Source organism: Penicillium verhagenii (genome assembly GCF_028828195.1).
Source record: "Penicillium verhagenii strain IBT 33310 chromosome Unknown utg000007l_segment0_segment0, whole genome shotgun sequence".
NCBI lineage: Eukaryota > Fungi > Ascomycota > Eurotiomycetes > Eurotiales > Aspergillaceae > Penicillium > Penicillium verhagenii.
The window spans coordinates 3256248-3271803 of record NW_026643171.1 but is presented as its reverse complement, the minus strand read 5'-3'; the positions used below and the strand labels follow the sequence as shown (position 1 = coordinate 3271803).

Genomic DNA, 15556 nt, shown 5'->3' with positions numbered 1-15556 from the left:
CGCAACATTTGATCTTCACCTACTGGGGGTATTTCGACATCAGGATGTCGCTATACGGCGTTGTTCGAAAAACCGGCGATGTACTAAGCCCCGTTAACTTTTACTAGGATTTATCAAGCAATGAAGAATCATGAGCAAAGTAAGAGGCATGTTCGGACAGCGAATGGGCGAGCTATCTGAGCTCCATTCTCAAGGCACGGTCGATTGCCTGGGCCACATATTTGACGTTTGAATCGTTTACTATCGACTTACAATTTAGCTCCATCTAAATCAAAAAATTTCAATTTCTGACTTATGATTGCATGTGCTCAAATACTTACAGCCTGCAATTGAGATTCGTCCCGACTTCAAGATGTAAACGTGACTGTCAGACTGCATGGCTTCTACCTGTGCAGCGCTGAGGCCTGTGTAGGAGAACATTCCAATCTATCTGTTATTAGAAATGTCAATCTTCTTCGAAACAAACTATGAGATTCACTCACTTGACTCAATATGTGGTCCCAGTTTCCCGGCGTTCCCAAAGAAACCATCTCCTTGTGCAGTGCTTTTCTCATGTCTTTCATCCTCGAGCTCATCTCACAAAGATCCAGTAACCATTTCTTGAATAGTGTGTCATTTCGAAGAATTTTTGACGCCAGTATTGCCCCTCTCTGGGGTGGTTGAGAGACTAGCCCTCGCTGAAGACGGAGGAGATGCCCTTTCACCTTTGATGCAGCGTCTGGTGAAGCCGTGAGAACATGCAAGGCCCCAACGCGTTCTCCATAGAGGCCCATATTCTTTGAAAAAGATTGGGCTACTGCGAGCTCCATGTTATCGCGAGATGCGAAGTATCTCAATGCCCAAGCATCCTCGTCCAAGTCTCCGGAAGCGAATCCTTGGCTATCTCTCTTCTGTTAGCCTCCATTCCAATTAAAAGAATAGCCACCCCGTGTGCAAGTCACCCCACTTACTATGCACAGTCAAAGAAAGGGAACAACCCTCTGCCTTCACAAACTTCTGCAATTGCTTTCCACTGGTCTTTCGTTGGATCAACCCCTGTCGGGTTATGGGCACAGCCATGAAGTACGATTGCATCTCCGGGCATGGCCTCTTGTGTCAGAGCTTGAACCATCTTCTCAAAACTCAAGCACTTATTCTCGGCGTCCCAGTACGGGTAATATTTCACCTCCACTCCCATCAATGTCCAAATATTCGCGTGATTGATCCAACTCGGGTCTGATAGCCACACTGCAGATGGCCTCAAGACCTCGGATACGAAACGGGCGCCAAGGGAGTTTGCACCTGTCCCTGCCACAGTTTGGAGAGAGACAATGTAATTTTTTGGCTTTTCCAGATTCCCAAACAATAAATCCCGTGCTGCGGTATAAAATGGTGCATATCCTGGGATGGGAAGGTAGTCGTAACGGGCGGGATCCTGTAGATTGTCGACTAGAACTTCGGCCTTCATGACCAATTATCAGAAATCGCCTTGCATCACACCATTGCAGTCTTGGAGTTATAGACTTACTTCTTGAACCGTAGGCAATACCCATGGCTTCCCATTCTTGTCTCGATAGATACCCGATCCCAAGATCACCTTGATGGGATCGGCATCATTTTCAAAGTCTTCTTTCAGTGAGTAATGAGGATCGAGTGGTACCTCATCAAGCTTTGAGAAACAAGACGAAATTGAAGAGGATCCCATGTTCGCGGTAACGAGATATTGAATAGTTTTGCGCGAAATTTTGGATCTGCGTGAACAGCCTGGGAGTTCTTTCTCCAAGAGAATATCAGGAATATTGAAAGGTCACTAGGCATTGGGGGCAGCACCTGCCGTAGATACTAGTAGTAGTACCAGGTGTGTTGAGAGGTGAAACAAACTTCCAGTGAAACCTTGCGAAAAATGACACAACTCGTACTCTTCAAATGTTTGCTGCGGTTTCCCGGTATATCAGTTCTCAGAACATACGAGCCGTGGTTCCTTCGGGGGATAAAAGAAAGCCGATAAATGAGTAGAAGAAGTATATTCGCACGTGACGTGTGTGATGACCACCAACTTACACCTTCAACGGCTTCAAGAGCTTTACCATGCATGTGATATATATTATATGTATAGTAGTAGTATACATGATACTATATTTACTAGCGTAGATCAATTTTTGAAGAAGGTTTCATTCCCGGAAATTTCATACCTTCTCCTCAAGTGCTTCTTTCCGTTCTTTCTTCCTTCTCCTACTCCTCTGTTGCTTGCTTCTGTTTGACAAACGTTACTTGCCAACTATCAAACATTGAATTCATCTGTTAACTGATATACACGGTCCTCTTCCTGGTTTGTCACCTTCTATCCCTCTCATCTTTCCTATTTCCTTATGGTCACTCCCTTATTATGCTCATTAAGCATTCTATTTACGATTGATCAAGGATTACTAGTGTGAATCCCCAGAAAAAGCTCTGGCTCAAACACCAGAAAGAAATAATATTGGCCTTTTCAATGTTCCCCAATCACGAGAACTCTCTTTTACATCGACTGATCTTCCTCTCTATCTAGACTTGTCACTTGCTTTGGCCGCCCCGTTTGGAACGACTTGACGCGATGTCTGTGTCAATTCGGTCCGCTCTGAGACAACACAATGGCGTGATCCGCTTGATAGAAGCGCACGATGGATTTTCTACAGAAGTCATTCGGAATGCTGGTGGAGATGATCACTACTTTGAAGGTGTATGGATTAGTGGCCTCACTCAAACTACCTACTTGGGGGTTCCAGACACGGAACTTATATCTCCTCTCCATCGAGCAATTTTGGAGGCGGCAAAGGTCAAATCCAACTCCACAAACGAACGTCTTCTCTGTGCAGCTTTCGATGCCGACAGCGGTGGTGATATTGAGAACATCCCAGCTCTTGTGACTGTCCTGGTCAATGCTGGGATCTCAATGGTGATAATTGAAGATAAAGATCTGAACGCCCCAGGAGAAAAGGTCAATTCACTATTATCCGCGGACGGATCACAGTTGCAAGCAGATCCGTTGGAGTTTTCCAAAAGAATCCAAGCCTTTAGGAAATGTGCGATTGGAAGCGAGTTGATGGTGACAGCTAGGATCGAGTCTTTCAACGTCCGCATAAAGAAAAATGATCCAACCGAAGACTCTGCCTCTATCCAAAAGTCCCTTGAGGATGCACTGTCCCGTGCTGTGATTTATACTGAAGCAGGTGTGGATGCCATCATGATTCACAGCAAAAGCCATAGTTCCTCTGAGGTAGTGAGCTTCATGAGACGATTCCGCGAAAAGAACAGCACAATGCCTCTTGTAGTAGTCCCAACTACTTACAGCACTACACCACGCACAAGCCTCGTTGATGCCGGCGCAAATATCATAATCTATGCCAATCATCTGATGCGCGCAAAGATCCAAGCAATTGAGATTATTGCGCAGACTTTGCTGGCTGAGAGTCCGGGCTTATTTCTCAAGGATGAAGAAGCAAAGGCATGCCTTGAAGCTCAAAACTACGGCTGCCTCCTGCGAATCTTACTCGATCGGGATTTTGAAAATGGAAAGAACGAAGAAGTGAAGCAATTTCTTGTTGCTGCACAGAAGGGCGCCATTGAGAACATGGGAGCGACTGTTGAAGAACTAGCTCTAGGAACTCAGTCTGGATGCGAGGCTGATGCGCGGATTATTCCAGTGAAGCGATTGTTAGGTATCAATGCGATCCAGGTAGCGACAGTCTAGATCTGCATGTGGATACTTTTTTTGTCTTTTCAAATTTGTTCACCAGCAATATGAAATTTTATCTTTTCATGTTCCAATATTATTACCGATTCCCGAATTAGTACCCAGGTATTTCCATAGGAAGGTTCAATGTTGGAAAGGTTCACACTGGATTGATTTGAGAAGAATCCAGAAACCGTACAGTGTGTATACGAGGTCTTGCAAAATATCCTTGTGAACCTTTGAATGTTGGACCCGAATCCGCACTGTGACCATGGCAGCGTACATTAGGCATCTATGCGATTCATAATCATATCGCATCAAATTGATTATACAGTGGTATTCGGTCTATTAGTTCAAGCTTAAATGCTACACAAGCACCACATGCATACGGAAATACAATACTATAGTCTCCGAATGCCGATACAAGATTGAAATAGAAGGGACAAAATAAAGTCAACGTTCGTAAATAGAAAGGGCCCTGCGCTAGTCCAAATCAGCACTTGAGTGCAGGACTCGGCACCTGGGAACTCTTGGGCCGTAACCAATCATCGGGAGTCGGGACGACATAGACGACTCCGATCCACTTTGTCTCACCCCAGTTAAATCGTTTTGAATTTGAACTCCAAGATGTTACTAACGATCCAGTCGAGCAAAAGAAAAAGAAAAGAAAAAAAGAAAAGAAAAAGAAAAGACCGAGTCCTCTGAAGGTCCGCTGAAGAATTTCTTGTTTGGAGGGCTGGTAGCATTTTTGAAGTAACTCTTCAACGTTGCACGGTCCCAATATGCTCAATTGACAAAATATGGAGGGACTTTCAGTAAAGAAAGTTCAAATGTCCAGACCCCTAAAACATTTGAACACAATTGATTTTCAGATGTGGGCTTCTAGAATATCCTCGATCCATAACCTCATTTGATCCATATGACGAGCCTGATGTTGATTACCGAAAAGGGGGTGTCCAGCTCTACCTCACCAAATAGGCTCACTGCCCTAGACGATCAGACACTAAGGCTTTCATTCCCTCGTCTGGTGGCTTCCTATGTTTGTCTTTGCTTTTGCTATTTCATATCATATCTGGATATGAATGCCACAACGACAGCGCTCGCTACAGTTTCAAATGCCTTGTCGGCAGGGACAACGATCACTTGGGCTGGCACTGCTTTTCTCCTCGGGCAGGCGATATTTCAGCCTTTATATGGTCGCATCTCCGATATATCTGGGCGGAAGCCGGTTCTCCTTGTCTCTGTTGCCTGTATTATGCTTGGCAACTTCCTGTCGGGTTGGGCGAAAACCCCAGCGTGGCTTTATGTGTCGCGCGCAATAAGCGGGATTGGGGCAGGGGGCATAAGCTCACTGGTCTCGATCATCATCAGCGATTTAGTGAGTCTGAAAGAGCGAGGAAAATACCAGGGATTTGTGAGTATCTCCATTGGAGGAGGAGCGGTAACTGGCCCTTTTCTTGCAGCCAGCCTAATACAGAAAGGACCTCATGGTTGGAGATGGACCTTTTGGGTCCCATCTATTCTTGCTTTGATATCTGTGTTTTTTCTCCTTTTGCTGTTGCCATTGGAAAAAGTCGGAGAAAGCTGGCGACGAAAAGTGAAACAAATCGATTGGTTTGGAGTTTTGCTGTCTACTATGGGGATTACTTTTCTCTTGGTATGTGATTCGTGAACCACATCCATTCCATAGGCGAACCTTCCTGCTTCGTTCTCAAATCTTAATCCCAGATAATACTAACCCTGTTAACCCAGATCCCAATAAGCTCTGGTGGAAGTTCTTGGCCTTGGAACAGCGGCTTTATAATTACCTTGTTGGTCATTGGAGCTATCTCCATCGTGACCTTTCTTATAGTACAGGCGCGATTCGCCGTACTCCCCATAATGCCCTTGAACTTGTTCAGGCAAAGATCTCTGACAGTCATGCTAATAACTGGTGTCCTGCACGACTATGTGTGGCAATCCACGCAATACTTTATGCCTCTCTTCTTTCAACAACTTTTGGGCTTTTCACCCCTTAAGAGTGCCATTTTAACTTTACCATATGTTCTGGGACAAAGCATTGCGGGGGCAATATCCGGAATTTTGATGAGTCGATTCGCTAGGTTTGTCAAAGGCATTAATTTCTCCTGATATTCTGCTTGCTCATGATATTTAGATTCACACCTGTGCTGCGAATTGGACTTTTTCTGTGGTCATGCGGAGCAGGTCTGCGACTGCTATTTGACCGCAATACTCATATCGTAGTTTATGTCGTCGTCCTTGCTATCGAAGGTTCGGGCGTTGGCTTTACGCATCAACCAGGTAACATAACTTTCTCAGATACAATGAAGAAAGCAGTATATTGACTTTTTTTTTGAACAAGGATTGGTCGCAGTTCAAGCACTCGCAAGAACTGAAGATAGGGCAGTAGCCACATGTACTCGCAACTTGTTGCGTTCATTGGGCGCTGTTTTCGGCATTGCCATCTCAACTGCGGCGCAGCGTGCTGCCACACATACGGCTTTGTACAATAAATTCGCATCCACAGACTTGTCTAAACATACACCGAGTGATGAGAGATTGAATCCGCCATCAAATGATCCTCGGGTGCTAGATGCAAATATGGCTGGGTTCCGAGTCGTTTTCATTACTCTTGTACCCTTGATCTGTCTGTGTTTCATAGGGAACTTCCTAGTGACCGATGTTAAGCTTGAGGGCGATACGGAAGAGAAGAACGAAGATTAATCTCATGAAATGGTAGATGGTGTGTTCAAGTAGAGCTTTTTTTCAATGCCTATGAGTTACAATATTGGACCCAAATACTAACCGACAATAGATCAAACGAGTCTCGAAAACATTTGAACTTTGAAACATTTGGAACATTTAAAATCGTGACTTACCTCCAACTTTAAAAGGTTTTGTCCATTAGGGGTCAGTGTTTGCATGTTAGTAATTATGAACTCCAGGGCTCTCCCTTCCAAATGTCCCCAATTGATATTTCCAGTCGCGTGGCTTGACCTCGGAGTCCACATGTGCATGGATGATTGACTTTGGAATTCGACGGATCTAAACGATTTCTCTTTGCCATTTGACATCGGTTATACATAGATATATGTATGCCTAGAAATAGAGAAAACAGTAGCACGGACAACACATACTGAAAAGTCTTCCAAGAAACTGTTGAAATTTTACACCTTCCAAGGATTGATGTCTTGGCATTGGTGTTGAGCCCTGGAGTTGATGGATCCTCTCCCTAACTAGCCAAATATTTGCGATGTCAATGTTGAAGGGAACATTGAAGGGCCGCCCAGCACCTGATACTTGAACGATAGGTACTTTAGATGTTATAATTCACCGAACTTCCTATGTATGAATGCCAAGCTAGCCCATTTTCATAAAAATCTGCTACGCATGCCAATCAAGCGTGGAACTCTCGAAGAACGTTATTCAGGATGCCGTGCAGGAACTCAAGCAGAGGCAATGTACAAACCTCATTCCAGACAATGAATAGTGGGTTCAATGTGTGCATAAGTGGAGACTATTAAATCCGCATACTCCAATGTACTGACCACTGGAATGTATAATTCTGTACATACTACACTATACCACCTAGGTAATTTGCCGAGATCTTTAGGAAATCGGAAACACTTCGGCATATTTGAGGCAAACCAGTATTTGGAAATTTGGAGACCGATACCTAGTAGAAATGAAATTATTTCCAACTTCGGAAGGTTCCAAGGTTTATTTTGCTTATAGTGTTTTAATGCCCATATGAATAGCTAGTCAAACTCTTGTGTATCTCACAAAAGTATTCAATTCTAATTCCATGTCAAGAAAAGGTTGGTATTTGCAACGGTCGATCAATAATCTCACACATACTGTAAAACAAGGTTCGGAGTACAAGCCTAATTAAGCTTCAGGTGTAGATCACGATCGGAAAGATCCCGAGCTCGGCATGCCGAAACGCAACAAATTTTGTGCCTTGTGGGTTTTACCCAGTGGATATCATTGAACGAGCACGCAACCTACCTCGTCCAACAAACTTGATCGACCTGATATTCAAACTTGGTCATTTGGTGATCCACTATGTGATCCACGTTGATACCCTTTTTTTGCATATGCGGCGAATTTTTTCCAAACCTTCGTTGCGATTATGAATCTCACGAGTCACAACCTCCCACATTAGCCAATATGAACATTGACAATAGAGTCACCCTCAACGAGAGACTATGTCAGATCAAATGGGGCTGGTACTCAATGTCCATGGCTACTGGAGGTATCGCTGTTCTCCTCTACCGGACACCTCACCAATTCACCGGACTTGAGATCATTGGAAAAATTATCTACGTTTTCAACTTGGCCTTCTTTCTTGCGATCACCTTCTGCATGGTCCTCCGCTTCCTTTCCAAACGGTCTGCCCTCAAGGAGTCATTCAGAGATGGCAATGAAAGCTATTACGCGCCCACTTGCCTGCTAGCTATCGCGACCATCATCCTCGGAGCAGAGAGCTATGGAACCGACTCCTGTGGCCCCTGGCTCCAGGTTGCCCTTCGGATTATCTTTTGGATCTACGTCGCATGTGCCACCCTCTTAGCGATATTCCACAACTGGTATCTGTACCACCTCGCTATGGCCAAGCGCCAACCTTTCCCAATCGCTCAACTCCTGCCCTCTTTTCCTGCAATGCTTTCCGGCACGATTGCATCGTCTATTGCTGCAAACCAACCACGAGACCAAGCTCTACCCATCCTCATCGGTGGAGTCACACTGCAAGGTTTCGGGTTCATCATGTCTTGCCTTATATATGCCGAATACCAGTATTTCCTTGCGAAACATGGTCTTCCGGAGCTACCTAAACGTCCACAAATGTTCATTGCTGTCGGACCGTGGAGTTTCACTGCTCTTGCATTGATTGGAATGGCCAAGGAGGCTGTCAAAGTATTCCCGGATCAATACATCATATCATACATGGCTTCCCAGTCCGCTGGAAATGTCCTTGTCAGCACCGGTGATATTGTACTAGTGATTGCCACATTCTTTGCGATATTTATTTGGACTATGGCTTTTTTTCATCTTTGCATCGCTGTTGTTAGTGTTCTGGCATCTACCAGAATTTTTGGGGGTGAAGGAGCTCCTCCCATGTCCGTCGTTTATTGGGGTATGGTATTCCCCAACACGGGATTTATCATTGCAACAATCAGCATCGGTCAGGTTTTGCAGTCGCCAGCTGTCTTGTGGGTCACGTCGGTTCTGACAGTAGTACAAGTCATTATGTGGTTGGGTGTGGGAGGTGCCACGATAGTTGCTGTTGCCAGACGTCAGATGTTATGGCCGGAAGACATTAAGATCGGAAAGGAAGACGATCTGTCATGACAGAAGGCTCCGTTCGATGTGAAGAATATTGATGGCTAGAATTTGAAGATCCATCTTCAAAATCAGTACTGTGTTTCTGTCATTTTACTGTCATTTGTTTGAATATGGGGAGGAAACATGTATATTATGTCACTTATATAGAGAAGAAAGAAGCGGTATCTTTCCGCTCACATGCAAGCACTAGTTCTCTCAAGCTGATCAATTTGATCTTCTATTTGAATGTTTCAAATGACATCTGGAACATTGAAGTGATCAGATATCAAGTCCCACAACTAGGCACTCAACATTAACATTAATATATAGTGCACATGTGATCTTATGCACACTCAACCTTCCAGGTCCAACGTCAACTTGCAAGCCATAACCTTAGAAAAATAAAAGGCATTATGACATTCAATGTTGTACATGCGACTGGACTTGCTGAGTACATATATTATGTATCAACTATTTACATGCATTCAAGTTTTCTAGCAGTGTTCAAGACATATCACGTCATCTCCCAGGACTCCTGGCTTATTAAGAATATTCAACTTCTTTCGTTCCTTGCGGCTCGGTATGTCGGCATCCTTGCCCGGCATTATACGCCCGGGGTGCACGGCGTTGACCATTACAAGTGCTAAAAGCATGGGCAATGAGTCTAGGCAGTACTGATACGCCTCATGGAGGGGTAACCGGCTGTCAAGACCTTGGGAGTATTCAGATAGACGGAAGACGATACGCATCTAAGTTGTTAGTCTATTTTCAAAATATTCCAAGCTAAGGTTGTGAGATTTGGCTTACCGTGATCAAAGCAAGACATGCATAAAGTATATAGAGAAGGAGTAAGGCCTTTTTCCGATCCGGGCGCTGCTGTCGGAGAATCTTGCGGTGGAAAGAAATTGCGTAGATGACAAAGACGAGGACAAAGAACTGCTGGATTCCCACACCAGCCATGTAAATGTGCAAGCCTGTCATCTCCGTGCTATACGATACATTGTTGCCAGCCGCCTGCGCCGCCCCGTATACCTGAACAATAAACGCGCTATGTCATGGTTAGCCTGGGTGTCAAAATAGAAGAGATTCAGTACATGCATTATGTCAAGAATGACGAAGATTAGACCAAATCGCCATGGTCGCAAACGTAGAATTTGTGCATCATCAGTGAAATTCCATACCATCCGCCCCATGATCATATAAACGAAAGCGTTGGTCCACAGCGGCGCGACGAGAATCAGCACGAACCATGCGGCATATTCTTCATAGCTAGCTGGATTAAGGATGCTTAGCACACGAAAGATATAAGTTATTGTCTGGATCATTCCAGATATGGCGATCACCCAGCAGTAGAGCTTGCGGTGCAGGGCCGCCTGCACGACGTGGGCGACTGTTGTCAGGCCAAAGAGCACGATGAAAAGGTATGCTGCGCCAATTGAGGGACAGAAGTTCCACATGGTATCAGGAGTCGTCAAAGCTATTCTTTATGAGCCATTGTGCTATTAGAAAGACATGTGGAGACCTAAGGCGTACCTTTGCATTGCGTCATGATGGCAGTATTGCCCAAAAATGAGGACTTTCAATTGTGCCTGATTTGATAGGGGGCTATAAACCATGATCAACGAGGTATATTGTTCATCTTATATCCCATCTCAGCCGAATATCGCTGCCTGGTAAAAGGATTTCATTGTTGTGGCTGTGATTGTCCATACGAGACTGGATCCCTCATAGTCTCGAGGAGCGATTCCGATTGGCCCGCTCGTACGGACAGTGAATCAGATCATTGAAAATGTAGTGAGATTCTCCAGATGTCTCTCAACCTCTTATTTTAGCTATGATGAAGGGGGGGTTTTTTTTTGCAAGTTTGTATACTATATGGGAATCCATAATCAAACTTAGCAACAAGGACGCTATTCCAAGGTTATCAAGAGTCAAATTGTCAAATTGTCAACTGGTGAAATGTTCAACGTTCAAATGTAAGTGTTAGTCATCCATCGTACCCGACGGATCAACCCAGTAACGTAATCGGTAAGCGGATGGCCAGTGTAAGTGGGCGGCCAACCTCAAAACACATAGTAAATATGATAAATTTCAACTTCATTTCTCAACCACAACAAGTCAGACTAGATCCATATCATAGGGTGTTATTGAATATCTATCTTCAGATGGACCTGGCCAGTTTTAAAGTAACCCAATTTCTGGCAGCTTAAATATACTAATTTTACAACATTTGACGAAAAATACAATGTATTTTTGGTAAACACGACGAATACTTCGTTTAAGGGGCCCAAAATTCTGGATGTCACTGGAGATATGGCTAATAGCTCAAACTATAAAATTGAACTGAGTTTGATTTTTTTTGGTTGAGAAATGAAGTTGTAATTTATCATATTTACTATGTGTTTTGAGGTTGGCCGCCTACTTACACTGGCCATCCGCTTACCGATTACGTTATGCGGCGGCCGATAGAGGCCACCCCTAGGTCACATGATGACTCACATCCCAATTTCAACTTTCCAGCAGAAAGTAAATTCAATGTTACGAGTAATTCCAAATTCATTGGCAAGAAAGAGAGGCTGAGATCCTAGTCATATAATCCGTTCTTAAGTCTATTCTCAAGTCTATTCTCAAGTCTATTCTCAAGTCTATTCTCAAGTCTATTCTCAAGTCTATTCTCAAGTCTATTCTCAAGTCTATTCTAAAAGTGACCCGTATTTAGATCAAATCCCTTAAGATATTCCTATGTATGATAAATATAAATACAGGCAGGAAACAGGGCGGTGAAGTTAGAAATTGAAATTGAGATGTGACCTAGAGGTGGCCTCTATCGGCCGCCATACCCGGTGGTTCAAATATGGATCAATGAGGTTGTTTTGCACTTCAATGTTTCATTGTAATTGTATTTCTGTGGTCTTGATCAACCAGATAATTCAGATCTAGAATGAATCTGGTGAGTATTGAGATTCAATCTGTTATGGCTTAGATACTTGCTAGTTAACCCGAAACATTCAAGTTTGAAATGCTGAAGCCTGAGACTAGTCCGAAGAGAAGCCGATAAGGCGTTCAGTTGCGTACGGAGTGGAACCAACTTCAACATCCGTATTGATCAATGATGACCCATATTATCGCTAACAAAGTCGCTTGACCCCCACACTCCAACGTCCTCCATTTCCCCCCACTCAATCTCCGTCCAAATCACTTCCACCACATCGGGCATCGCTTGAATAATGCCCCGAGTCGCTTCGGAAGACCGGAAGCGTGCCTTTCAGCCCAAGACGCGTACCGGCTGCATAACCTGCAAGTCCGTCCCCCATATCCTGGAAATACCCTTGCTGACTGTATGCAGGAGTAAAGTTGAACTTTTCAAGATTTGTCAAATGTTTACTGACCGAGACGGATAGAACGACGGGTGAAGTGTGGCGAGGAGCGACCGGCCTGTCGGCGATGCACCTCAACAGGCCGCGTCTGCGATGGTTATAACGAGCTGACATCTACCACTCCTATCCAAGCAATCGAGCGACTAAGCCCATTCACCGAGACGGTCATCACCCAACCGTGCAGCATTCCATCCTTTGACCTGTTTTCCTGCGACCAGGAGCGCCAGTCTTTCCAATTCTTCCTGCTGAAGACCGCTCCGCAGCTGGCTGGCGACTTTGAGTGCGCATTCTGGGAACGCCTGCTATTGCAGTCTGCACACCACGAGCCGGCCATTCGCCATGTCATAGTTGCTCTAGGCTCATTGCATGAGCATTTCGAGTACGATACAGGACCTCCCTTTGCCTCCAGCGCTCTCGCTATCCGCAACCCCTTTGCCTTGCGCCAGTACATGCGCGCCATGCGCTGTTTAATGCCCTCACTGGACAGCTCTCAGCCCATTGACGTGTGTCTGATCTCGTGTCTGCTATTTGTTTGTTTTGAGGTGCGTTTTTGCCATGTCTGCTGTCGAGCGATGCGTACTAGCCAAGCTATAGGCCATGCGCGGCCATTACGGTTCGGCCATTGCCCATATCACCAGCGGACTAAAGATCCTCGGTGAGCTTCGAACCAACACATCCAGATCTTTTACAGGCTTGAGCTCATGGCGCACACCATATGTACCAATGAACATCCTGTGTGGTCTTTTCACGCGTCTCCAGGCACAGACGGCTGTGGTACGGATGTCCCTCCTATCCATACCCCCATATTCCCATAGAATATTCTAAATAAATTTCGATACAGACAAACCATAAAGTCAGTGCAACACGTTTGAACCTCTGGCCTGAGGTAGCCATTGACTTGAATCAACCCGTCGTGTTCCATTCCTTGGCCGACGCACGCGAGATGCTCGAGATATACGCATACTACTACCGGCAGCGCAGTGCGGAGCTGGAGGACCTAAATATTGAGGCAGAATCACTACCTGAGAGCAGTGCCGCAGAATTTGACAACGAAATCACTCCCGCAACCGTCAGTCTGCGCGATAACTCGCTCTCCTTGCTAACGCGATGGTCAACCGCGCTAGATGAATTCCTACTCGAGCGCGGAAACTTTCTCACGGACCGTGAGCGCCGCGGGGCCGCAGTCCTCCAGCTGCGCCATATTGACTGCTTTATCATGCTCGATGTCTCCCAGCCCACGGGCGGACTTGAGGCAGGCGACCATGTTAAGTGGGACAAGTACTGTCCCTTTTTCGAACAGATGGTATCCCTAGGCGAGTCAATCGTACCCTGTTATGCTTCTTCTTCTACGTCCTCGTTGCCGTCTCCGTTATCGCCAAAGACCTTTTCTCTCGATCTCAACATTATCGCAGCCATGTTTAACGTCGCCGCACGATGCCGCGACCCGCACATCCGACGGCGTGCTGTTCGTGTTCTTCGCACCGCTGCTATCCAGGAAGGAATTTGGAATAGTTCCCTTGTTGCAACCATTGCAGAAAAATGGATCGATATTGAGGAGGAGGGGCTAATTGCCGTGGCAAGCTATACAGATGTGCCCGCTTCGGCGCGGTTGTCACATTTCTTGCCCGTATTTGATGTCGACCAGCCCAGTGCGATAGTATATTTTAGCCATTCGGCAACCATGGATTCAGCGACTGTACGGAGAAAACTGTTACAGTGGTAAGAGTTCCTCCATACATCGGTCCTGAATCGAGCTAAGCATTCGGGATAATGATTAATTTACGAAACACAAGATATGAATTATCTACTCATCCAATCTGGCTAAACGTAAGTAAACACATGAAATGTTTTATTAGTGGCAAATTTAGAAAATATTCCGAGTCTATGGATCATAACAGACAATAAGAATATGAGTTTGTATCAGGTCAAGTCAAAGCAATAATTTCTATCAATATTATAACAATTTCTAATTATTTAGAAATATCTTTTTATTTATTTGCCTGGGCCAAATTGGTAGGTCCGTTCACATGGCACTGTAGTACGTTTTTGATGTCAGTGGTTGCCGCCTCATACGCATGAGTTTATTTCTTGTTCATCTAGAAATGTGTCTTTAGGTGTCGATAGGCAAGTGGCGACGGGTCAGAGTGTAGACAGCTACATCCATCGCAGCAGTCATTCAAGCGGCTGATTATGACTAGAGTGAGCCAGTCAGCGAATATATTCTCCAAGAAACATAATAGTTTCAACCACATACTATTGAGAGATGCTGCTTATCTGCGTCGCAGTGAGATGCAAATTTCGTTCCTGCAGATTTTGTGGTGGCCGTCTCATTAATCATGAGAAATTTAGTTCGATATCATCACCGGACACAGCCCGACTGATTGTGTACAGACCAGGATATAGTCACTTCGATTCCTGCCGTTGAAGCCAGATCTCTGGTTAACAACAGGGGTTCATGTCTCAATCTCAGCGTCATGATTAGGCTTTGCTGAGATGAGAACCACAAGTTGTGTATTATGACCGGAGTTGGAGTACCATCATTGGGAGTCCGTAGCTGGGGGCGGGACTCAGACAATTCGACCTCATAAACAAGTGATGGCCATGGGACGACGGGTAATCCAGGGGCCGGTGGTTGTCCGGAGAGGAAGATTGTATCCGCCTCTTTACAACGTCATTTGCAGCACTTTGCATGGTATTCTGACTGGCAGAACTTTTGGTAATAGAAGGTGATGTGGTTGCGGTGGAAGAGAATATGGAGGTTTTATCCATGAGATTCGGGAATTGCTATGGAACGTCCAGAAGTCACTGCAGAAGCAAGGCCAGACAATCTTTGAGTAGTCATCTATTATGGTCCTCTGTGAGTGGGGTACAATCTAGCGTACGCTATTTTGATTGCTTTCAGAACTTCCGCAGGGCTTGGTGTATATGTCTTGGGATTATCAAACCGGTGTAAAATTTCCAAATCATCCTGCAAGAAACTTTCGGTTCCTCCATCGGACTTTTTGGCAGGCAATGTCGATCTGCGGCTGTTTAACCTGGACTTATATCGGCGACATCGACTATTCTTCAAGGACTTTTTTTTTTCCGTGACGGGGTTTGTGGCCGGACTGACCATTGCCCTCTGTGTTTTTTTTTTTGTTTTTTTTTAAGGCCATTGATGGTC

The 15556-nt window shown here is 45.0% G+C and overlaps 7 protein-coding genes across 7 annotated transcripts; 5 read left to right on the top strand and 2 right to left on the bottom strand.

The window, feature by feature from the left end:
• Nucleotides 1–172: 172 nt before the first annotated feature.
• N7466_007874 (aspartate aminotransferase) lies at nucleotides 173–1684 on the bottom strand (the record flags this gene model as incomplete). The annotated part of the gene is made up of 5 exons (XM_057167263.1): nucleotides 173–240; nucleotides 321–426; nucleotides 483–879; nucleotides 951–1441; nucleotides 1508–1684. The coding sequence occupies 5 exons, from the start codon at nucleotides 1682–1684 to the stop codon at nucleotides 173–175; spliced, it is 1239 nt and encodes a 412-aa protein (XP_057020304.1).
• Nucleotides 1685–2572: 888 nt separating this feature from the next.
• On the top strand, nucleotides 2573–3709 carry N7466_007873 (uncharacterized protein; the record flags this gene model as incomplete). The annotated part of the gene is made up of 1 exon (XM_057167262.1): nucleotides 2573–3709. The coding sequence occupies one exon, from the start codon at nucleotides 2573–2575 to the stop codon at nucleotides 3707–3709; it is 1137 nt and encodes a 378-aa protein (XP_057020303.1).
• Nucleotides 3710–4610: 901 nt separating this feature from the next.
• N7466_007872 (uncharacterized protein) lies at nucleotides 4611–5821 on the top strand (the record flags this gene model as incomplete). Its single annotated transcript, XM_057167261.1, has 2 exons — nucleotides 4611–5348; nucleotides 5444–5821. The coding sequence occupies 2 exons, from the start codon at nucleotides 4611–4613 to the stop codon at nucleotides 5819–5821; spliced, it is 1116 nt and encodes a 371-aa protein (XP_057020302.1).
• Nucleotides 5822–5835: 14 nt separating this feature from the next.
• On the top strand, nucleotides 5836–6415 carry N7466_007871 (uncharacterized protein; the record flags this gene model as incomplete). Its single annotated transcript, XM_057167260.1, has 2 exons — nucleotides 5836–5992; nucleotides 6054–6415. The coding sequence occupies 2 exons, from the start codon at nucleotides 5836–5838 to the stop codon at nucleotides 6413–6415; spliced, it is 519 nt and encodes a 172-aa protein (XP_057020301.1).
• Nucleotides 6416–7861: 1446 nt separating this feature from the next.
• N7466_007870 (tellurite-resistance/dicarboxylate transporter family protein) lies at nucleotides 7862–9043 on the top strand (the record flags this gene model as incomplete). Its single annotated transcript, XM_057167259.1, has 1 exon — nucleotides 7862–9043. The coding sequence occupies one exon, from the start codon at nucleotides 7862–7864 to the stop codon at nucleotides 9041–9043; it is 1182 nt and encodes a 393-aa protein (XP_057020300.1).
• A 467-nt stretch (nucleotides 9044–9510) lies between these two features.
• On the bottom strand, nucleotides 9511–10565 carry N7466_007869 (RTA1 domain-containing protein; the record flags this gene model as incomplete). Its single annotated transcript, XM_057167258.1, has 4 exons — nucleotides 9511–9765; nucleotides 9824–10064; nucleotides 10115–10493; nucleotides 10550–10565. The coding sequence occupies 4 exons, from the start codon at nucleotides 10563–10565 to the stop codon at nucleotides 9511–9513; spliced, it is 891 nt and encodes a 296-aa protein (XP_057020299.1).
• Nucleotides 10566–12243: 1678 nt separating this feature from the next.
• N7466_007868 (Zn(II)2Cys6 transcription factor domain-containing protein) lies at nucleotides 12244–14116 on the top strand (the record flags this gene model as incomplete). Its single annotated transcript, XM_057167257.1, has 4 exons — nucleotides 12244–12364; nucleotides 12418–12935; nucleotides 12988–13167; nucleotides 13235–14116. 4 exons carry the CDS (start codon nucleotides 12244–12246, stop codon nucleotides 14114–14116), a joined length of 1701 nt encoding a protein of 566 aa, XP_057020298.1.
• Nucleotides 14117–15556: the final 1440 nt, after the last annotated feature.